Consider the following 24,530-nt stretch of genomic DNA (forward strand, 5'->3'; position numbering starts at 1 on the left):
AGTCGGGTTTCATGAAACCCGACCCGACCCCTGTGTGGGGTCGGCCATGAAGTCGGCGATCTTCTGAATCTGGTATCGGAATTCCGATCCCGAGTTCCGATATGTTTGCAATATCGGAAATCGGTATCGGAATCCATATTTAAGTGTAAAATAAAGAATTAAAATAAAAAATATCGCTATACTCAGCCTCTGACGCGCCCTGGTACTAACCGGCAGCCTTTCTTCCTTCGAATCAGCGCTTGCAGGACCTTGCGGTGACGTCGCGGTGACGTCGCGGCTTGTGATTGGTCGCGCGAGCGGTCACATGGGCGGTTGCGCGACCAATCACAAGCCGCGACGTCACCGCAAGGTCCTGCAAGCGCTGATTCGAAGGAAGGAAGGTTCCCAGTTAGTACCAGGGCGCGTCCGAGGGTAAGTATAGTGATATTTTTTATTTTAATTCTTTATTTTACACTTAAATATGGATCGCAGAGCCTGAAGGAGAGTTTCCTCTCCTTCAGACCCTGGGAACCATTGGAAACCCAATGCACTGCATTGGGTTTCGAGTTTCGGCCGACCCCGACCCCGACTTTTTTATAGGATCGGACGATTTCACTCGACCCAACTTTTGAAAAAGTCGGGTTTTGTGAAACCCGACCCGATCCTATAAAAGTAAAAGTCGCTCAACCCTAGTCACAGTAAATAAGCAAGTGCTAGTCAAAAAATGGAAAAAAAAAACAGGGTATTTAGTTAATACGTTTTTTTGCAAAAAAAGTATATTAAGCTGCTCCACCAATCGCCTCCAGTATATAGTATATACCTGTATGTCATCTCCTCCTGTATATAGTATATACCTGTGTCATCTCCACTGTATATAGTATATACCTGTGTGTCATCGCCCCTGTATATAGTATGTACCTGTATGTCATCTCCCCTGTATATAGTATATACCAGGTTGTCATCTCCTCCTGTATATAGTATATACCTGTATGTCATCTCCTCCTGTATATAGTATATACCTGTGTGTCATGTCCTCCTGTATATAGTATATACCTGTATGTAATCTCCTCCTGTATATAGTATATACCTGTGTGTCATCTCCCCTGTATATAGTATATATGTGTGTGTCATCTCCTCCTGTATATAGTATATACCTGTGTGTCATCTCCTCCTGTATATAGTATATACCTGTGTGTCATCTCCTCCTGTATATAGTATATACCTGTATGTCATCTCCTCCTGTATATAGTATATACCTGTAAGCCATCTCCTCCTGTATATAGTATATACCTAATAGATTAATGGCTGCACTCAAAATGAATCTGTGCTAGAGCAAGGAAATGTGTCATACATGAAATGGGAATAGCATAATGGCTTGTGAAATATATGAAAAAACATATGAGATTCTTAGCACAAGATTTGGCCAAAAGTTGTGAGCCCATCCACCAATCGTCAAGGTAATCTCAGAACGGATGGGTACCTGAGCTGACTGCCTAGTGTGAACACTTACCTATGGCTAATAACGTGGTAAAGCCTGCTTATATAGGAAGCTCAGAACCAACTGTGTTAGGATGTAGTTAAAATCACAGCATGGTGAAGGGCGGGGCGTTCAAGTCAGAAAAAATAGTACATAATAAATATAGAAAAACTGACAGAACAGCAATCTAATCTGAATTTGGCCAAATCTTGTGCTAAGAATCTCATGTGTTTTTTCATATATTTCACAAGCCATTATGCTATTCCCATTTCATGTATCACACATTTCCTTGCTCTAGCACAGATTCATTTTGAGTGCAGCCATTAATCTATTTGCTATATGACTTTTTTGGTTATGCACCAGTTCAGATTAGATTGCTGTTCGGTCAGTTTTTCTATATTTATAGTATATACCTGTCTCATCTGCTCCTGTATATAGTATATACCTGTGTGTCATCTGCTCCTGTATATAGTATATACCTGTTTGTCATCTCCTCCTGTATATAGTATATACCTGTGTGTCATCTCTCCTGTATATAGTATATACCTGTGTGTCATCTCCTCCTGTATATAGTATATATCTGTGTGTCATCTCCTCCTGTATTAGACCGCGTTCACACGTTATTTGGTCAGTATTTTTACCTCAGTATTTGTAAGCTAAATTGGCAGCCTGATATATCCCCAGCCAACAGGAAGCCCTCCCCCCTGGTAGTATATATTAGTTCACACATACACATAATAGACAGGTCATGTGACTGACAGCTGCCGTATTTCCTATATGGTACATTTGTTGCTCTTGTAGTTTGTCTTCTTATTAATCAGATTTTTATTTTTGAAGGATAACACCAGACTTGTGTGTGTTTTAGGGCGAGTTTCATGTTTCAAGTTGTGTGTGTTGAGTTACATGTGGCGACATGCATGTAGCGACTTTTGTGAGATGAGTTTTGTGTGGCGACATGCGTGTAGCAACTTTGTGTGTGTCGAGTTGCATGTGACAGGTTAGTGTAGCAAGTTGTGTGCAGAAAGTTTTGCGCGTGGCGAGTTTTATGTGTGGTGCCTTTTGAGTATGGGCAAGTTTTGTGTGAGGCAACTTTTGCATGTGTTGCAACTTTTGTGCATGTGGCAATTTTTCCGCGTGTGCAAGTTTTGCGTGTGGCGAGTTTTCCATGAGGAGAGTTTTGCACGTGTGGCGAGTTTTGCGTGAGCCTAGTTTTGCATGTGGCGAGTTTTGTGCGTGGCAAGTTTTGAGCGGCGACTTTTGTGTTTCGACTTTTATGTGGCTAGGTTGGTGTATGTGTGGTTAAATGTGTGCTGAAGGTGGTATATGTGTTCAAGCACGTGGTAGTTTGTGGCGCCTTTTGTGTGTGTGTTCATATCCCCGTTTGTGGTGAGTATCCCATGTCGGGACCCCACCTTAGCAACTGTATGGTATATACTCTTTGGCGCCATCGCTCTCACTCTTTAAGTCCCCTTTGTTCACATCTGGCAGCTGTCAATTTGCCTCCAACACTTTTCCTTTCACTTTTTCCCCATTATGTAGATAGGGGCAAAATTGTTTGGTGAATTGGAATGCGCGGGGTTAAAATTTCGCCTCACAACATAGCCTATGACGCTCTTGGGGTCCAGACGTGTGACTGTGCAAAATTTTGTGGCTGTAGCTGCGACGGTGCAGATGCCAATCCCGGATATACACACATACATACTGTACATACACACATACACACATTCAGCTTTATATATTAGATAGAGTCACTACAAGCAGAGTGATCTATTTCAAGTGTTTATTTCTGATAATGTTGATGATTATGACTTACAGTCAATGAAAACCCAAAAGTCCATTCAAAAATTTGGGGGAGATTTACAAGGAGTGGACTGCTGCTGGAATCATTGCGTCAAGAGCCACTACACACAGACGTATCCAGGACATGGGCTACAAGTGTCATATTTCTTGTGTCAAGCCAATCATGACCAATAGACAACGCCAGAAGCGTCTATTGCAAAAGAGAAAAAAGAACTGGACTGTTGCTCAGTGGTCCAAGGTGTTGCTTTCAGATGAAAGTAAATTTTACATTTCATTTGGAAATCAAGGTCCCAGAGTCTGGAGGAAGAGTGGAGAGGCACACAATCCAAGCTGCTTGAGGTCTAGTGTGAAGTTTCCACAATCAGTGGTGGTTTGGGGAGCCATGTCATCTGCTTGTGTAGGTCTAATAATAATAATAATAATAATTTTATTTATATAGCGCCAACATATTCCGCAGCGCTTTACAAATTATAGAGGGGACTTGTACAGACAATAGACATTACAGCATAACAGAAATACAGTTCAAAACAGATACCAGGAGGAGTGAGGGCCCTGCTCGCAAGCTTACAAACTATGGGGAAAAGGGGAGACACGAGAGGTGGATGGTAACAAATGCTATAGTTATTCGGACCAGCTTTAGTGTAAGGCTCAGGTGTTCATGTAAAGCTGCATGAACCAGTTACCTGCCTAAGTATGTAGCAGTACAGACACAGAGGGCTAATACTGCATAAAGTGTATGAGAACATGATGCGAGGAACCTTTTTTTTTTTTTTTTTTTTATTATAAATAGGCCACACAGGGATCGTTAGGTTAGGTCTACTGTGTTTTATCAAAACCAAAGTCAGCGCAGCCGTCTACCAGGACATTTTAGAACACTTCATGCCTCTCTCTGCCGACAAGCTTTTTGGAGATGGAAATTTAATTCTCCATCAGGACTTGGCACCTGTCCACACTGCCAAAAGTACCAATACCTGGTTTAAAAGCAACAGCATCACTGTGCTTGACTGGCCAGCAAAGTCGCATTGTCAAAAGGAAGATGAGAGACACCAGACCCAACAATGATGACGAGCTGAAGGCTGCTATCAAAGCAACCTGGGCTTCCATAACTCCTCAGTAGTGCCACAGGCTGATTACCTCCATGCCACGCCGCATTGATGCAGTAATTGATGCAAAATAATTTTTCAAGCTGGTGTTATAATGCATTCTAATTTACTGAGATAATAACTTTTGTCTTTTCATTGGCTGTAAGCAATAATTATCAACGTTAACAGAAATAAACACTAGAAATAGATCACTCTGTATTCAGTTGTCATATTTATAAATATATTCCAATAATTTTTTTATTTTAAATCTACTTGAAGGAAATTTTACTGTGACATATATGTCCATAATTCTCATGATAATGTAGTTTACAGCATCTAATATTGTTTTAATATTTATGCTCTCTTGTAGGTTCCTTTTTGAATTTGCAAGAAGGCATCCAGAATTATCCGACCTATTCTGTATAGGAGTTGCTAAAGGCTATGAAGACCTGCTCAAGAAGTGCTGTGCAGAGGAACATCCTGCGGATTGTTATAAGGCTGCGGTAAGATGTCTTTTAGGCTAGTTTCACATTGGCGTTCGAATCCGCAGCGTTTAATCCGCATCCGCAAGTGCAGGAAAAAAGCTTGGAAATGCGTACAAACGTGGCGTTTTTAGACACATGCGGAAACGCATGTGGTTAAAAAACGCTGCGTTTGCATGCTTTTCTATGCGTTTTTTTCTGCGTTTGCGTTTTTGGTGCGCATGGTGACAAATTTTACAGGAGAAAAATCGAGATAACCAGAAACCACCAATGGGACTACAGAGGGCGTGTATTATGGGATCTCAATATATAGACCCTTGAACAGCTGAAATCTTCAGATTTTGCTCCTGTATGCTGTGTCAGAATGGATCTTCGCATGGAGAGCTTTTATTTCAACCTGGATTTAAGAATCAAGCTGTTTCTTGCCTGTGCGTTTGCTTGGGAGCAAGACAGAAATCACGAAAGATGGAGAAGGAGACATCATAGGCGTTTTTGGAGACACCCCATTATCGAACTACGTGAGAGCCGTGGAGCCTATCACACGCTGTATGGCGAGCTTAATGCCAACCCAGAGAAATTCCATGAATATACAAGGATGTCGCAAGACTCGTTACGGGATTTGCTTGCTCGTGTCCAAGGAGCCATACGGAGACAGGACACGCAGCTCCATAGAGCGATTCCACCCTAGGAACGTCTGCTGGTTACATTAAGGTACCTTCCAAACCTAAACCAATGACAGTCCAAATTTTTGGTGTTCTGACATGTATTTTTTGGGTATTTTCCTTTCTGTCTTTAGCGTAACCACACCATAAATAGAATAGATTGTAATTTTTTTTTGGTTTGTTTTTCTTACAGATTTCTGGCAACCGGAGAGAGTTTATCATTCCTCCACTTCCAATACCAGCTCGGAATATCCACCCTGTCTGGAATAGTTGCGGACACCTGCCGGGCTTTGTGGAATGTACTCCGGGACGAGTTTATACCCCTACTCACCGCGGAAATGTGGCTTGAAATTGCGGAAAAATTCTGGAATGTGTGTGATTTCCCCAACTGTTTGGGAGCGGTGGATGGAAAGCACATTCGCATTATCAAACCAGCCAGAACAGGATCGGAGTACTTCAATTACAAAAATATTTTTCTGTTGTGCTCATGGCAATAGCCGATGCAGACTGTCGCTTCATTGCCATGGACATTGGAGCTTTTGGCCGAGGCAACGATTCCCAGACTTTTAAGAACTCTGATATGGGCAGCCGTGTGTATGGCAAAATTTTAATTTTCCACGGCCACAACCGCTCCCCAACACTCAAGGTCCACCGATGCCATTTGTTATGGTTGGGGATGAGGCCTTTCAGATGTTTGAAAACCTACTGAAGCCATATTCCAGTCGGGACTTGAACCACACTAGAAGGATCTTTAACTACAGACTGACTAGGGCCCGAAGAACAGTAGAGTGTACCTTTGGCATTCTAGTCTCAAAATGGCGCATTCTTGCATCAGCTATTAATCTAAAAATGGAGACAGTCGACGAGGTGGTCAAAGCCTGTGTGATTCTGCACAATTATATAATGGCAAAGGAGCAACCCAACATTGAACTGGATGAACCAGTTGCACACCCACTGCCCGATTACCAGCATCACCCGCTGCGGTCAACTGCTGAAGTTGGTCACATCCGGGACCAATTTGCTGCCTTTTTTGATTCTGATATTGGACGTGTGTCATGGCAGGACAATGTTGTGTAAATGTCCTCTTATTGCTCGTAGAGCGTGCAGCCATGCCAGAGTCCATAGTGCTCGTAGAACGTGCAGCCATGCCAGAGTCCTATAGCGCTTGTAGAGCGGAAGGCCATGCCAGGGTCCTGCTGCATCATGCTGTTGGTGGTACAGAAGGCCATGCCAGGGTCCTGCTGCATCGTGGTGGTGGCGGTACGAAAGGCCATGCCAGGGTCCTGCTGCATCGTGGTGGTGGCGGTACGGAAGGCCATGCCAGGGTCCTGCTGCATCGTGGAGGAGGTCCAAGCAGGAGCAGCGGTTGTCATGGTGGTGGCGGTGGGCTGCCCAACAGCACTCGGCATGGTGGTGGTGCTGTACTGGTGTCCAGCACTGCTAGAAATAGAGGTGGCTGTGCAGTGGTATGCAGCAGAGGTTGGCATTGAGGATAATCGTGACAGTGAAGGCACAGGTGGATATGGAGATCAGGAGTAAGGTGTTCCGACATGCCCTGCTCAATTTGGTTAAAAAAGAGGAAAGTAAAGAAAGGAAGATTCAAGAATAGTAAAGTGAGGTTACAGTAAACAGTCAGCCTTGTATACATACATGCTGCCGCCTTGCCACCCGACCGTGACTCCGCTGCTCCTGCCCAGTCTCAGCCGCAGTAGAAGAAGAGCTCTAAAAAAATGAAAAACCAAAATTGTCATATGCGTAGATGTGACAGTGAATACTTACCAATTTGAGGAGGCAAGTACTCACCTCACTGACATGTTCTACTTCAGAAGGCCCAGGACGTTGCTCTTCATCAGAAGAAGAAGACATTCTGATGCATGCAGAAAGAAAGAAAGAAATGGCAGAAATTAGGACATGTAGAGACAGAAAATAGAAAATAAAGGCATTGGATAGGATATACTCACATTGTTCAGTGTCCTGTTTTCCTCCAAGGATGTAGCCTGCATCTCATCTGCTTCTGTGTCTGCTGAGTAGTGACCTGCAAATGTCCACTCACTCCCTTTATCACCTTGTATGTGGGGGGTGGCTTATCAGTGTCTAGACATGTTTTTCTCTTGTGGAACGCATGCGTTCACGAACGCAAGCAAACGAATGTGCTTGTAAATGCATGCATTCATATAGACAGCAATGCGTTTTTTTGGCGCATTCCTTGCGCAATCGACCACATACGTTTCCAGGCGGCAAGTTGACGCCTCTAAAAATTACTACATGTTGTATTTCCGCGACAAGCCGCAGACGACGTAATGACGCATGCGGCGTCAAACGCGGTAAAACGCAAACGATCACAAATGCATGTGTCCCTAATGTTAAAGATAGGAATGCACAGCGCATGCGGATATTTGCGGAAGAAACGCTGCGGACGCAACCGCAAATGTGAAACCGGCCTTACCTAGACAATCACCTGCCAAAGTAAAAAACAGGTTATAGAAATAATCTACTTTTGGTTTCTTCACAGCCTCAACTGTTTGAAGCCAGAATCAAAGAAATCCAAGCTCTAGCAAAGCAAAATTGTGACGCTTTTGCAAATCTTGAACCTCATGTTTTTCATGCTGAGTAAGTTTCCATCAGTAATTCTGTGACTAACTTAACTATTGTTGGGGTCAGACAAAAAAGATACAAAAACTTGTTCTGTTAATAGAATACATAGTGATTATAGGTATTATTTTGATCTGGTTGATATTTAGAGATGCACTTGTATTCTGTGGAATATATGAATAATTCTATATGATGAATGTTTAATTACTGTGATTAAAGCCCAAGTGTCTATTGCATGGAACATTAAACTGAGTTTATTGATTTGACCTTAGAGTCAATCAAAGTGATTGTAAGTGATTGCTTTATGATTGTACAAATACTGTCTAAAACATGAATCCTAGTTTTAAGTAATTTGATAAGAAAGTTTCCTAATGTAGGAGATATTTTTGTGCTTGTCAGATTGCTAGGAATAATCGTACCAACAATGCCACAGATGTCAGATGAAATTCTTCTTAGATCCACTGGTAAAATGTCGAAAGTTCCTGGCAACTGTTGTGCACTTCCTGAGAACCAAAGACTGTCTTGTTTAGAAGACAAGGTATGTTTCATGTGTTCTGTCCTAAAGTCCTAGGTGTGGTCCTAGGTACTGATTCTTTTAATTTCATGGATCAGGTCACATTAGAAAATAATAATCCAAAAAAAGCTTTTATACCTTACCACTTGAATTGGCGTAGATACTGTGAAGGGTCCATGAAATTCATTGCACAAAATTTTCACAATCTTATAGAAATAATACAGAATGTCCCCTCAACATTCGTGGACACTGGGTACATATATTCAGTGCAGGATAATGATCCCGAAAATTGATTTTCAAATAAAGAAATAAATCTTTAATTGAAACTTGGATATGTATATTGGCTGCCAAAGAGCTCCATACGTGTCTACCAACATACAAATCGTACAGAAAAATATGTCAGGTTCATTCAGACTCCAAAATTATGCTTCTAGCAGTTAATCAGTTTATACCGACAGTGCCCAACAGCCACTTATGGATGCCATACAGCTAAGTGCAGCCTTCATATGCAGAACTCTGCTGGCTATATAGAAGAAATGGCCCATTTTGACGAAACAATAATCAGGGAATGAGTGTTCATAAGAGCACTCGTTCCTTAGTCTAGGACCATCCAAATATTCCACCAAACTCCCGATTAACTAGAAAATGTTTGTTCATCGTGTGCAATGATTTTTAAACAGGCTTAAAATATATATTGGCATCACATTCACCCTGCCAATAACAAGTGGCTTCATGGGGACAGAATGATAGCTTTAATGATCTTTCTGTGCATATAGAATGTTTGTTGGCCTATGTTGAGAGCCGATTGGCTAATACATAGTCGGTTGGCAATTATTTAATGACTGCAGTTGACACTTCTAAAGGGACCATAAGAGTCCTTCCTAGGGCCAATTATATAAATTCTTCCAAGAAAAAAACCAAGCACAAGGCGCACTACTCAATAATTATAAATATTATAAACAACGGGGTGCAATATCACTGGAGAAACTGTAACATGCAAAAAGAGAAAAAAAGAACCACTGTAGGATATGCATACCACCACTGTTATGTTAAAAGGGAAAAAATTTACAATTGTAGGTTAAAACTATTATTGAGCATTCCGATACTGCAAATATCGGGTATCGGCCGATATTCACTGTATCGGAATTCCTATACCAAGTTCCGATATTTTTGTGATATCGGAAATCGGAATCGGAAGTTCCTATAAGTTCCCAGTCATCTTCGGAACTTCGGAGGTGCAAGCATCTGCCTCTGTTCCTAAGAATGCAGTGAGTGAAGGACCTGCGATGACGTCGCGGTCACGCGACCGCTCACGTGACCGCTCATGTGACCGCGATGTCATCGATGGTCCAGTTCACTCACTGCATTCTTAGGAACGAAGGCAGACGCTTGCACCGCTGAGGTCCAGGGTCCATCGGAGGGGTGAGTATATCCATATTTTTTATTTTTATTCTTTATTTTTTACATAAATATGGATCCCAGGGCCTGAAGGAGAGTTTCCTCTCCTTCAGACCCTGGGAACCATCCAGGATCGCTTCCCATATTTGTGTCCCATTGACTTGCATTGGTATCGGGTATCGGTATCGGCGATATCCAATATTTTTTGGATATCGGCCGATCCAATCCGATACCGATACTTTTGAATATCGGAAGGTATCACTCAACACTAGTTAAAACATAATTAAACCCATGTGGGTCCCCCCCATGCAATTAACATACCACATTGGTAACAATTCATGGGCCCTAAAAAATACATGCCCCTAATGCATCAAACATGACAATAAATACAGCAGCATGATCAAATAGAAAATAATGATCAAAATCCTAGGATGTGGTAAACACAATACAATATATGTATTACAATGTTATAGAGTAGACCAGGCAACACACTCAATTAAATAAATAGCACCAAGCAATTGCCTATCACAGCAATACCTATACTGTTGGGTGACAGACAAGCCCTAGGGTGTAAGCTAAATAACTAGATGAAGGTGCCGAAATCGCACCTCACTGAACCTGCAACATGGGCCCTGCATGAGAAAAACATGCCTGGCCACCTGGAACCCGTCTGAGATGGGGATCAAGGGAGAAGTGGAGCAAGGGGGGAGGAGGAGACTAGTACCCCACGCGTATCGCCGTCAACAGAACAGCTTCATCAGGAGAAGTAGCACTAGCAGTTAATGCACATTTTAAATACCTTAAATCATTAGTGGTCAGTGTGTGCCAGTGAGTGTCAGCGTGTCATGGCAGGAACCAGAAGTCACGTTGTACCAATGTGGTATGTTTATTGCATGGGGGGACCCACAAGGTTTAATTATGTTTTAACCTTCAATTGTTAATAAAGTTTTTCCCTTTTAACATAACATTGGTGGTGTGCATATCCTACAGTGGTTCTTTTTTTCCCTCTTTTTGCAAATTAGATAAAATCTTGTCTCATGCACAACCCAAAAACTTATCACAACGCTTTGGCCCCAATTCTTTAAGGCTGGTGTTTTGTATGCCAGAATCAGTGACGGAAACATTGGAGTAAAATGCATCGCATTCATACCAGGTGTGCTCCTTTTATTGACTTTGGCGCATCTGGGAACTGCCCTACACTACCTTTAGAAACCTATACAAGCCAGGGCCCGACATACATTTCTTATGTAATTTATGCCACTTTTGTTGTTTAAATTATGATGAGTTTGTTAGTCACGCTTGACCCTGCCCCCAGTTTCTGCCCATTTTTCAAAAAAATAGTTGGAACGGGCAAAAAAATGGCAGAAATCAAACATTTTTAAGTCACATTGATTTGTGCAAAAATTTGAGTAACATTCAAGCAATTTAACGACAGAGTTACGGCCCTTTTGAATACAGTGCACATAATCCACCTTATAAATTAGTGACATTTAGATAGTAGAAAACCCTGTTAATAAAATGCCAAATAATGCCCCAAAATGATCAGAAATGCTGTGTTTGAAGGCACCCTAAGGCTAATTACAAGTTGGCATTGCTTTGCTAATAACAATTGATACTGAATACAGAAGGCATAATTTATTAGATTTTTGGCTATAATCTATACTGATAACAGTTTTTTATCAGTTAAAATATACTTATTTTTGCATTTCCAGACGGAGATAATACTAGGAGAAATATGTGAAATAGAATCACAAACATTCATAAACGATCAAGTTCATCATTGTTGCATTGACTCTTATTCGGACAGAAGACCATGCTTTTCAAAACTTGGTCTTGACCCATCTTACAAAGCACCAGAGATTGATGTAACTCACTACAAAGGTCGTGCTGATATTTGTCATGGGACAGAAGAAGAGCAGAAACACAAGAGACTTGGGTAAGTTCGTTAATTACATCTGGAGCCTATGTTATTATTCCTTATGTTCCCAACTTACCCTTTGATAAAAACCTAACTAGATAAGTAACATCCAATTCTTGAGTGATGCTACATTTCATAAATTCTATTGTAATAGAAAAAGATCTTGAATTGTAGATGAGTCGGGGTGCCAAATATCCTAGCGGTTGTTTAGGCTTGGGCGATGCTACACATGTAATGTACAGATATTCTTTTAGTTTGTTGTTGTTGCCTTTATTGTTCGATCCTTTTATAAATAAATTGCAGATTGTTGATTCGTGTCCTGAAAGATAAGCCTGATACCCCACAAGAGAAAAGACATCAGATTATTGGACAATTCAATGAAATGAGAGTGAAATGCTGTGAAGCAGAAGATCGCCAAGCCTGCTTTGACAGTGAAGTAAGTTTCTTGTATTATTGTTCACTGTGACTGCAGCTATTTTACAGCTTTTACATCTAGCGTGAATGAATCTGCATTTACACTCAAAGATTATAGTGAACGAGAGTTTTTAATAATTCGTTATAATTTTTCAGTGTGCATAGGCTCCTGCTCCCTTGTAATAAAAGCATTCATTGGGTGAAGTGATCTTTTACATAAGATCACTGTTCTCGTCAATGTATCGTCCACTTATAAGAAATATGGAAACTTATTTCAGTGCACATCGTTTACCACGGTCTGCCTGTGTAAACAAGCTAATAAACGACCACCGATTAGAAAAGCTTTACCGATCAGCGGTCATTCAGTGCTGCCGGTCAGTCCATGTGAACAGTTAAGTAAATAAGGCAGCACACTGCAGCGCTAGAACATACAAACTTGAAATACGAAATTTGAACTGCATTGCTGCACTAGAAATATGAAAAATGAGAGCGTTTAGCGCATAAAAATGGCCAATTTTATGTGTACCTGGTAGCCCCTTTACGGCATCTCTCTTATACCAGGTCCTACACTTGCCTTACCTCGCTGAGAATAAACGTCTCCATCTGAATGGGTACATTCCGCCTCCTAGCCTACAGGTGTTTTAATTACAGCAGGTCCAATACCCCTCCACAGAGAGAGAGAATTCTAGTCTAAGAAGAGGTTTCACATGTACCCATTCAGATGGAGACGTTTATTCTCAGCAAGGTAAGGCAAGCGTAGGACCTGGTATAAGAGAGATGCCGTAAAGGGGCTACCAGGTACACATAAAATTGGCCATTTTTATGCGCTGAACGCTCTCATTTTTCATATTTCTAGTGCAGCAATGCAGTTCAAATTTCGTATTTCAAGTTTGTATGTTCTAGCGCTGCAGTGTGCTGCCTTATTTACTTAACTATATACGAGTTGGCGACTCTAGGTTCAGCACCTGTTCACACTGAGTCTATGTTTGGATGTGCAGGTCAGGTTTTTGAAATGTATTCTCTAGCCTTCTGATCGTGCACTCCGCCTCCTAGCCTACAGGTGTTTTAATTACAGCAGGTCCAATACCCCTCCACAGAGAGAGAATTCTAGTCTAAGAAGAAGTTTCACATGTACCCATTCAGATGGAGACGTTTATTCTCAGCGAGGTAAGGCAAGCGTAGGACCTGGTATAAGAGAGATGCCGTAAAGGGGCTACCAGGTACACATAAAATTGGCCATTTTTATGCGCTAAACGCTCTCATTTTTCATATTTCTAGTGCACTCCGCCTCCTAGCCTACAGGTGTTTTAATTACAGCAGGTCCAATACCCCTCCACAGAGAGAGAGAATTCTAGTCTAAGAAGAGGTTTCACATGTACCCATTCAGATGGAGACGTTTATTCTCAGCAAGGTAAGGCAAGCGTAGGACCTGGTATAAGAGAGATGCCGTAAAGGGGCTACCAGGTACACATAAAATTGGTCATTTTTATGCGCTAAACGCTCTCATTTTTCATATTTCTAGAGCAGCAATGCAGTTCAAATTTCGTATTTCAAGTTTGTATGTTCTAGCGCTGCAATGTGCTGCCTTATTTACTTAACTATATACGAGTTGGCGACTCTAGGTTCAGCACCTGTTCACACTGAGTCTATGTTTGGATGTGCAGGTCAGGTTTTTGAAATGTATTCTCTAGCCTTCTGATCGTGCACTCCGCCTCCTAGCCTACATGTGTTTTAATTACAGCAGGTCTAATACCCCTCCACAGAGAGAGAGAATTCTAGTCTAAGAAGAGGTTTCACATGTACCCATTCAGATGGAGACGTTTATTCTCAGCGAGGTAAGGCAAGCGTAGGACCTGGTATAACAGAGATGCCGTAAAGGGGCTACCAGGTACACATAAAATTGGCCATTTTTATGCGCTAAACGCTCTCATTTTTCATATTTCTAGTGCAGCAATGCAGTTCAAATTTCGTATTTCATAGTAACATAGTAGCATAGTAACAAAGTAAGGCCGAAAAAAGACATTTGTCCATCCAGTTCAGCCTATATTCCATCATAATAAATCCCCAGATCTATGTCCTTCTACAGAACCTAATTGTATGATACAATATTGTTCTGCTCCAGGAAGACATCCAGGCCTCTCTTGAACCCCTCGACTGAGTTCGCCATCACCACCTCCTCAGGCAAGCAATTCCAGATTCTCACTGCCCTAACAGTAAAGAATCCTCTTCTATGTTGGTGGAAAAACCTTCTCTCCTCCAGACGCAAAGAATGCCCAATTGTGCCCGTCACCTTCCTTGGTATAAACAGATCCTCAGCGAGATATTTGTATTGTCCCCTTATATACTTATACATGGTTATTAGATCGCCCCTCAGTCGTCTTTTTTCTAGACTAAATAATCCTAATTTCGCTAATCTATCTGGGTATTGTAGTTCTCCCATCCCCTTTATTAATTTTGTTGCCCTCCTTTGTACTCTCTCTAGTTCCATTATATCCTTCCTGAGCACCGGTGCCCAAAACTGGACACAGTACTCCATGTGCGGTCTAACTAGGGATTTGTACAGAGGCAGTATAATGCTCTCATCATGTGTATCCAGGCCTCTTTTAATGCACCCCATGATCCTGTTTGCCTTGGCAGCTGCTGCCAAGTTTGTATGTTCTAGCGCTGCAGTGTGCTGCCTTATTTACTTAACTATATACGAGTTGGCGACTCTAGGTTCAGCACCTGTTCACACTGAGTCTATGTTTGGATGTGCAGGTCAGGTTTTTGAAATGAAAGTCCATGTGAACAGACCTATTAAATAGGTTGCTTTACTTTACTGTTATTGAAGCTATTTTAGATCTAAGGTGAGTTAAGGTTTGTTTACAGGGAATGACCGCGGATGAGTAAACATTTACCGATCAGCGGTGGTTTGACTAGATACCGCATACTAGATTGCTTATTGCACATAGGCTGCACAGGACTACGCAACACCGAAAATGGTGATCTTTTACTGTGCACAAAAGATCATTTCACCCGAGGAATGAGAACTTTTGATTTGGTGATCGGCAGCCTGTTTACACGGCAAGATAATCGCTTTTTTAAAAACACTCGTTCACAATTATCTTGCAATGTAAGTGAAGACTATCATGGACTTAAATAAATCATTAACCCCTTTACCCCCAAGGGTGGTTTGCACGTTAATGACCGGGCCAATTTTTACAATTCTGACCACTGTCCCTTTGTGAGGTTATAACTCTGGAACGCTTCAACGGATCCCAGTGATTCTGACATTGTTTTCTCGTGACATATTGTACTCCATGACAATGGTAAAATTTCTTTGATATTACCTGCGTTTATTTGTGAAAAAAACGGAAATATGGCGAAAATTTTGAAAATTTCGCAATTTTCCAACTTTGAATTTTTATGCAATTAAATCTCAGAGATATGTCACACAAAATACTTAATAAGTAACATTTCCCACATGTCTACTTTACATCAGCACAATTTTGGAACCAAAATTTTTTTTTGTTAGGGAGTTATAAGGGTTAAAAGTTGACCAGCAATTTCTCATTTCTACAACACCATTTTATTTTAGGGACCACATCTCATTTGAAGTCATTTTGAGGGGTCTATATGATAGAAAATACCCAAGTGTGACACCATTCTAAAAACTACACCCCTCAAGGTGCTCAAAACCATATTCAAGAAGTTTATTAACCCTTCTGGTGCTTCACAGGAATTTTTTGAATGTTTAAATAAAAATGAACATTTAACTTTTTTTCACAAAAAAATTAATTCAGCTCCAATTTGTTTAATTTTACCAAGGGTAACAGGAGAAAATAGACCCCAAACATTTTTGTACAATTTGTCCTGAGCACGACAATACCCCACATGTGGGGGTAAACCACTGTTTGGGCGCATGGCAGAGCTCGGAAGCGAAGGAGCGCCATTTGACTTTTCAATGCAAACTTGACTGGAATTGAGATGGGACACCGTGTTTCGTTTGGAGAGCCCCTGATGTGCCTAAACATTGAAACCCCCCACAAGTGACACCATTTTGGAAAGTAGACCCCTTAAGGAACTTATCTAGATGTGTGGTGAGCACTTTGACCCACCAAGTGCTTCACAGAAGTTTATAATGTAGAACCGTAAAAATAAAAAATCATATTTTTTCACAAAAATTAACTTTCCGCCCCCAATTTTTTATTTTCCCAAGGGTAAGAGAAGAAATTGGACCCCAAAAGTTGTTATACAATTTGTCCTGAGTACGATGATACCCCATATGTGGGGGTAAACCACTGTTTGGGCGGATGGGAGAGCTCGGAAGGGAAGGAGCGCCGTTTGACTTTTCAATGCAAAATTGACAGGAATTGAGATGGGACGCCATGTTGCGTTTGGAGAGCCCCTGATGTGCCTAAACATTGAAACCCCCCACAAGTGACACCATTTTGGAAAGTAGACCCCTTAAGGAACTTATCTAGATGTGTGGTGAGCACTTCGACCCACCAAGTGCTTCACAGAAGTTTATAATGTAGAACCGTAAAAATAAAAAATCATATTTTTTCACAAAAATTAACTTTCCGCCCCCAATTTTTTATTTTCCCAAGGGTAAGAGAAGAAATTGGACCCCAAAAGTTGTTGTACAATTTGTCCTGAGTACGCTGATACCCCATATGTGGGGGTAAACCACTGTTTGGGCGGATGGGAGAGCTCGGAAGGGAAGGAGCGCCGTTTGACTTTTCAATGCAAAATTGACAGGAATTGAGATGGGACGCCATGTTGCGTTTGGAGAGCCACTGATGTGCCTAAACATTGAAACCCCCCACAAGTGACACCATTTTGGAAAGTAGACCCCCTAAGGAACTTATCTAGATGTGTGGTGAGCACTTTGACCCACCAAGTGCTTCACAGAAGTTTATAATGCAGAGCCGTAAAAATAAAACAAAACATTTTTCCCACAAAAATTATTTTTTTAGCCCCCAGTTTTGTATTTTCCCGAGGGTAACAGGAGAAAGTGGACCCCAAAATTTGTGGCCCAATTTGTCCTGAGTGCGATGATACACCATATGTGGGGGGAACCACTGTTTGGGCGCATGGGAGGGTTCGGAAGGGAAGGAGTGCCATTTGAATGCAGACTTAGATGGAATGGTCTGCAGGTGTCACATTGCGTTTGCAGAGCCCCTAATGTACCTAAACAGTAGAAACCCCCCACAAGTGACACCATTTTGGAAAGTAGACCCCCTAAGGAACTTATCTACATGTGTGGTGAGCACTTTGACCCACCAAGGGCTTCACAGAAGTTTATAATGGAGAGCCGTAAAAATAAAACAAAAATTTTTTCCCACAAAAATTATTTTTTAGCCCCCAGTTTTGTATTTTCCCGAGGGTAACAGGAGAAATTGGACCCCAAAATTTGTTGTCCAATTTGTTCTGAGTGCGCTGATACCCCATATGTGGGGGGGAACCACTGTTTGGGCGCATGGGAGGGCTCGGAAGGGAAGGAGCTCCATTTGGAATGCAGGCTTAGATGGAATGGTCTGCAGGTGTCACATTGCATTTGCAGAGCCCCTAATGTACCGAAACAGTAGAAACCCCCCACAAGTGACACCATTTTGGAAACTAGACCCCGTAAGGAACTCATCTAGATGTGTTGTGAGAGCTTTGAACCCCCAAGTGTTTCACTACAGTTTGTAACGCAGAGCCGTGAAAATTGAAAAAAAAAATCTTTCCCCCAAAAATTATTTTTTAGCCCCCAGTTTTGTATTTTCCCGAGGGTAAGAGGAGAAATTTGACCCCAAAAGTTGTTGTCCAATTTGTCCTGAGTACGCTGATACCCCATATGTTGGGGGGAACCACCGTTTGGGCGCATGGGAGGGCTCGGAAGGGAAGGAGTGCCATTTGGAATGCAGACTTAGATGGAATGGTCTGCAGGCGTCACATTGCGTTTGCAGAACCCCTAATGTACCTAAACAGTAGAAATCCCCCACAAGTGACCCCATATTGGAAACTAGACCCCCACGGAACTTATCTAGATGTGTTGTGAGAACTTTGAACCCCCAAGTGTTTCACTACAGTTTATAACGCAGAGCTGTGAAAATAAAAAATCTTTTTTTTCCCACAAAAATTATTTTTTAGCCCCCAGTTTTGTATTTTCCCAAGGGTAACAGGAGAAATTGGACCCCAAAAGTTGTTGTCCTATTTGTCCTGAGTACGCTAATACCCCATATGTTGGGGTAAACCCCTGTTTGGGCACACGGGAGAGCTCGGAAGGGAAGGAGCACGGTTTTACTTTTTCAACGCAGAATTGGCTGGAATTGAGATCGGACGCCATGTCGCGTTTGGAGAGCCCCTGATGTGCCTAAACAGTGGAAACCCCCCAATTATAACTGAAACCCTAATCCAAACACACCCCTAACCCTAATCCCAACAGTAACCCTAACCACACCTCTAACCCTGACACACACCTAACCCTAATCCCAACCCTATTCCCAACTGTAAATGTAATCTAAACCCTAACCGTAACTTTAGCCCCAACCCTAACTGTAGCCTTAACCCTAGCCCCAACCCTAACTTTAGCCCCAACCCAAACTGTAGCCCTAACCCTAGCCCTAACCATAGCCCTAACCCTAACTTTAGCCCCAACCCTAACTGTAGCCTTAACCCTAGCCCTAACCATAGCCCTAACCCTAGCCCTAGCCCTAACCCTAGCCCTAACCCTAACCCTAGCCCTAACCCTAGCCCTAACCCTAACCCTAGCCCTAACCCTAGCCCTAACCCTAGCCCTAACCCTAACCCTAGCCCTAACCCTAGCCCTAACCCTAGCCCTAGCCCTAACCCTAATGGAAAAATGGAAATAAATACATTTTTTTAATTTTTCCCTAACTAAGGGGGTGATGAAGGGGGGTTTGATTTACTTTTATAGCGGGTTTTTTAGCGGATTTTTATGATTGGCAGCCGTCACACACTGAAAGACAATTTTTATTGCAAAAAATATTTTTTGCGTTACCACATTTTGAGAGCTATAATTTTTCCATATTTTGGTTCACAGAGTCATGTGAGGTCTTGTTTTTTGCGGGACGAGTTGACGTTTTTATTGGTAACATTTTCGGGCACGTTACATTTTTTGATCGCTTTTTATTCCGATTTTTGCGAGGCAGAATGACCAAAAACCAGCTATTCATGAATTTCTTTTGGGGGAGGCGTTTATACCGTTCCGCGTTTGGTAAAATTGATAAAGCAGTTTTATTCTTTGGGTCAGTACGATTACAGTGACACCTCATTTATATCATTTTTTTATGTTTTGGCGCTTTTATACGATAAAAACTATTTTATAGAAAAAATAATTATTTTTGCATCGCTTTATTCTCAGGACTATAACTTTTTTTTTTTTTTGCTGATGATGCTGTATGGCAGCTCGTTTTTTGCGGGACAAGATGACGCTTTCAGCGGTATCATGGTTATTTATATCTGTCTTTTTGATCGCGTGTTATTCCACTTTTTGTTCGGCGGTATGATAATAAAGCGTTGTTTTCTGCCTCGTTTTTTTTTTTTTTTTCCTACGGTGTTTACTGAAGGGGTTAACTAGTGGGCCAGTTTTATAGGTCGGGTCGTTACGGACGCGGCGATACTAAATATGTGTACTTTTATTGTTTTTTTTTTATTTAGATAAAGAAATGTATTTAGGGGAATAATATATATTTTTTTTTTTTCATTATTTAGGAATATTTTTTTTTATTTTTTTTTACACATTTTGAAAAATTTTTTTTACTTTTTTACATTGTCCCAGGGGGGGACATCACAGATCAGTGATCTGACAGTGTGCACAGCACTCTGTCAGATCACTGATCTGACATGCAGCGCTGCAGCCTTCACAGTGCCTGCTCTGAGCAGGCTCTGTGAAGCCACCTCCCTCCCTGCAGGACCCGGATCCACGGCCATCTTGGATCCGGGGCTGGAGGAAGCAGGGAGGGAGGTGAGACCCTCGCAGCAACGTGATCACATCGCGTTGCTGCGGGGGGCTCAGGGAAGCCCGCAGGGAGCCCCCTTCCCTGCGGGAAGCTTCCCTATACCGCCGGCACATCACGATCATCTTTGATCGCGGTGTGCCAGGGGTTAATGTGCCAGGGGCGGTCCGTGACCGCTCCTGGCACATACTGCCGGATGTCAGCTGCGATAAACAGCTGACACCCGGCCGCGATCGGCGGCGCTCCCCCCGTGAGCGCCGCCGATCGCGCTGGACGTACTATCCCGTCCGTGGTCATGGGGGCCCACCCCACCTCGACGGGATAGTACGTCCCATGTCAGAAAGGGGTTAAATTATGATGTATTTTGTACTTAAAACCATTAATATGTTTCTGTTTCTAGATTTAGGACTTTTAAACTAACTAAAGGGTAATCTGCAGTTTCCTCCTATGTATTTGCTGTATTTTTTTGCTTTGAGCTCAGCTCGCCTCAATACACTTTGACCTACAGGCTGTCTGAGAATCTGCAACGAGTTTTCTGCTGATCAGAGAAGATGTTGAGCAAATGTAATGTCATTCTCTTCCTCTGTAAAACAGAAAAGATGCAGTATAAGTGCATTGGGACAGACATTATTATAAATACCATAGGATAAGTGGGTCTACTTTGTATGTCGCCTGCGATAAGGGACACTCTACAAGACTAGGAATTAGAGAGTGCAAAAAAATAGAGAGAACGTGAATCACGTGGTACGTGTCTGCTCGCACTTTAGCAATGGAGAATAGAAACTTGAGGGCTCAAAGGATGAAACTTCTCGACTGCTTGATACATATTCGCAAACAAACAAAACGCACGGACCAGAGACTTTAGTCTTGCTGCATAGTATGTCTCAGGTCATATCATTTATTAGACTTTCTTATATAGCTCCATCACATTCCACAGCGCTTTACAGACATTATCATCACTGTCCCCGAGGGGGCTCACAATCTAGATTCCCTATCAGGATGTCTTTGAAGTGTGGGAGGAAATCGGAAAACCTGAAGAAAACCCACGCAAACACAGGGAGAACATGAAAACTCCTTGCAGATATTGTCCTTACTGGGATTTGAACCCAGGACCCCAACGCTGCAGTGCTAACCACTGAGCCACCGTGCTCCCCATATATGACCTGTCTGATCAGTGGCTTAAGTTGTTTCTCTGTCAATCCCCACCAAATTAGACAACATCAGCACATGAAGGAAAAAATTATGTATGGTCAGTGAGAAAACATAGTACTACCATTTACCCAAGTTGTTGGCCAAATTTACTACTCCTGGCTAATATTTATATGTACGTTTAGTGGGAAAATATACTAAATATAAATAATAATTGTTGCATATCTTCAGACACTTTTATATAACTTTATGCCATCTATTGAGTGGCTTTTTTACGCCAATATTTTGAGACAATGTTTGGTGCAATTGTGGTTCACTTTGTTGCATTTAATTCAAGCCCTCTCCCTCCACGTCAAGCAATGTTTATTTGTAACTAAAAGTGCCCAAAACAAATGATTGAAATTTTGATGCAAATTAAACCAGAGTTTTGGCAAATTTGTATTAGTAAATGAGACCAGAAGACTGAAGAAAATGAGTTTCAAGAAAGGATGTCTATTCTGTAAACGTCCCTTGTATTTTTGATGGATTAAATTCTTGATATTTACATTTGGGTTTTTTTGTTCCAGAGACCAGATTTTCATCTACAGGTGAAGAAATTGCTCCTGCACTAGTATAAAGGAGGTAAATACGTGAAATTCTACACAAATAGCCATACCAGAAAGTAGATCCTAATAGAACAAGATGGTTTTGCCATGGTAAAATCGTGAGTTGGCATTAATAGCGAAACACCGATACATTATTATAATCTTATATAGAACATTAATATACAGTAACTTCTATCTTTATCTGTGAATCTGTTGACCCGCTTTTATTTATTTATTTTTATATCCTTCATCCTCTGTTCATCGTTGTCTGTATTCAGTTAGGAAAAAGAACACAAACTTTAGCTTTAGTCACGTTGGACTTTTTAAGGTGCTCAGATATTATTCTACAGGAAAGAAATATATCTTGGTACCGTGTTAGCTCTCAATTCTCAGTACTCTCAATTCTAAATATTTTTCAGCTATTATTCTTTCATTTTACAGCAACTCACAAGCAGCCCAATGCCCCATGTGTCCCTTGTATGATTACATCTTGAATTTGTTGACTTAATTGCATTTGTGCCAATTATTCTAATTATTCTTTCCACAGTCTGCAGTCTCATTGAGGAACAAGACCAGGAACTTTTGATATTCGATCATTAGTACAAGTTTCAGAAGACTCAAACTAAGAAAGTATACAGAGCTATTTTACAACTTGAAATAAAAGATCTTGTGAATTAAAGTTCAGTCTCTTGTTTTCTTTGTTGGGGTTGTAAAATTAATTATGTGATCAATTAAGGCATATGAAGAAGATACCTAGAGGTTATAGAAAACAGCAAAAAGTTCATGTGCAAAGAGCACAATAAACTGTAATATACTGCATGTATATTAAAGGGAATCTGATTTTGCTAAGAATCTGACAGCCCCACGAGGTAGGGACAGAGACCCCGATTCCAGTGATGTATTACTTAGTATATTGGTTGCAGCATATATGATAGAATCACAGTATTCTCTGCTGCAGATAGCAGAGCTCAGTTGTTGAGCTGTAGATAACCCCGACCACACCACAGCTTTCTGTGTACATTGTATAGTGACAGAGAGCTGCTAATCAGTGGAGGGGGTGTGGCTGGACTAGGATGCACAAGGCCAGTTGTCCTGCAGTGATAGTCTACTTCTGATAAGACACTGATTGCATTGAATCAGTAGAGCACTGCTTTGTAATTTATACACCACTGGAATCAGGGTCTGTGTTCCTACAGCATGTTAGTTTCAGATTACATAGCAAAAAAACAGTTCCCTTTAAATACCATGTCAACGGGGCTATAATGTAATTTTCATCAGGAATCATTTTTACATTAATTTTTAGACGAACTGGAAATTTGTGGTCACATGGGAGATGAGGGGGTAAACGAAAACTAAGGATCACATGAAACTTACAAACAGAATCAGTTACAACTATATATTTTATTTATAATATGGTTCATCTAGGGATTAACAGTTATTTATTCACTATAATATTTTTTAAATATAACACATTTTCCATAAAGTATGGAGAATGTATTTTTGGTTGATTTACGGACATCACAATGATGGACAACATAACAAAATTCATATCTTGGACCCTGCAAAAAACTTTATGCAGATAATTTCTTTATACGCTCCTCAACTCTGAAATTGCAACACCAAGAAGGAAAAATCATGACGTTATGGAATGTAGAGGTCCCATCACTCGCCTGTCAATTGTGTGATTGTCCGGACCATGATCTCTGTGATCTCTCCGGCTTTATCTGTAACATACTGGTGGCAGCGATGGGATTTGCGCGACCCCCTGGCTGCGTATCCTTGACTAACTGGTGGAAAGCATTGGGATATCACAGAGCATTAGTGATCTGGGGTGAAAATTCATCCCTGTCACTAAAAAGTTGCACAGTCCACGCGACGACTCTGTCCCGAGTTCTGTGGATCGGACTCAGTGTTTATTTATACAGGAAACAATACTGTACATGTAGACGTTGCATCCCTCCCCCTGGCTTGGTTTTCTGCTCTATCCTTAATTTGGAGAGTGACTGCTAAGATGGAAGCTGCTTAGAAGAAGGACGAGAAAGTTGTACTGATTCGTTTGTGTGAGGAGCGAGGTCTCAACGGGTCAAAAAAGACCAAAAATATGTTGATCAGTGCCTTGGTTGAAGATGCTGCCAGGCACCAACACGATGTGGCACCAAAGCCAGGGACCAGTTTAGCACCAGGATGCCCAGCTGTGGATACGGTTCCAGAACTGTCTGACTCAGGAGGCCAGCTCCAGACTGGAATAGACTCTTGCTTGCTACTCATTCTGCAGCAAATGGGAAGATGTGACCCTCAAATGTGGATGCTGCTTGTGCCACAAGAAAGCAGAGCAGAGAGTGAGTTTTCAGAGCAGCAAGCCCAAGTGGAGCGAAAAGCCGCGAAGCAACAGGCCGAGCGAGAGGCTGCTGAGTGACAAGCCGAGTGAGAGCACGAGTTGGAATTAATACTATTCCAGAAGGAGCAATCAATCCCACTGAACAGTCCAGTAATGTTAATGCTTTTAAACCCCATCCTGAGTATTTTCCCGTCA

General features: G+C 41.6%; 1 protein-coding gene across 1 annotated transcript in view; it reads left to right on the forward strand.

Moving 5' to 3' along the window:
- The window catches only part of LOC138655021 (albumin-like), a 150,771-nt gene extending 128,098 nt beyond the window's left edge, over nucleotides 1-22,673 (forward strand). Inside the window, exons 10-16 of the mRNA XM_069743543.1 lie at nucleotides 4,709-4,841; nucleotides 7,995-8,092; nucleotides 8,474-8,612; nucleotides 11,699-11,922; nucleotides 12,208-12,340; nucleotides 21,980-22,034; nucleotides 22,545-22,673. Coding sequence (XP_069599644.1) covers nucleotides 4,709-4,841; nucleotides 7,995-8,092; nucleotides 8,474-8,612; nucleotides 11,699-11,922; nucleotides 12,208-12,340; nucleotides 21,980-22,024 — 772 coding nt within the window. The 3' untranslated portion in view covers nucleotides 22,025-22,034; nucleotides 22,545-22,673. The remainder of the gene's footprint in view (nucleotides 1-4,708; nucleotides 4,842-7,994; nucleotides 8,093-8,473; nucleotides 8,613-11,698; nucleotides 11,923-12,207; nucleotides 12,341-21,979; nucleotides 22,035-22,544) is intronic.
- Nucleotides 22,674-24,530: the final 1,857 nt, after the last annotated feature.

This window comes from Ranitomeya imitator, chromosome 1 (assembly GCF_032444005.1).
Source record: "Ranitomeya imitator isolate aRanImi1 chromosome 1, aRanImi1.pri, whole genome shotgun sequence".
Classification (NCBI taxonomy): Eukaryota; Metazoa; Chordata; class Amphibia; order Anura; family Dendrobatidae; genus Ranitomeya; species Ranitomeya imitator.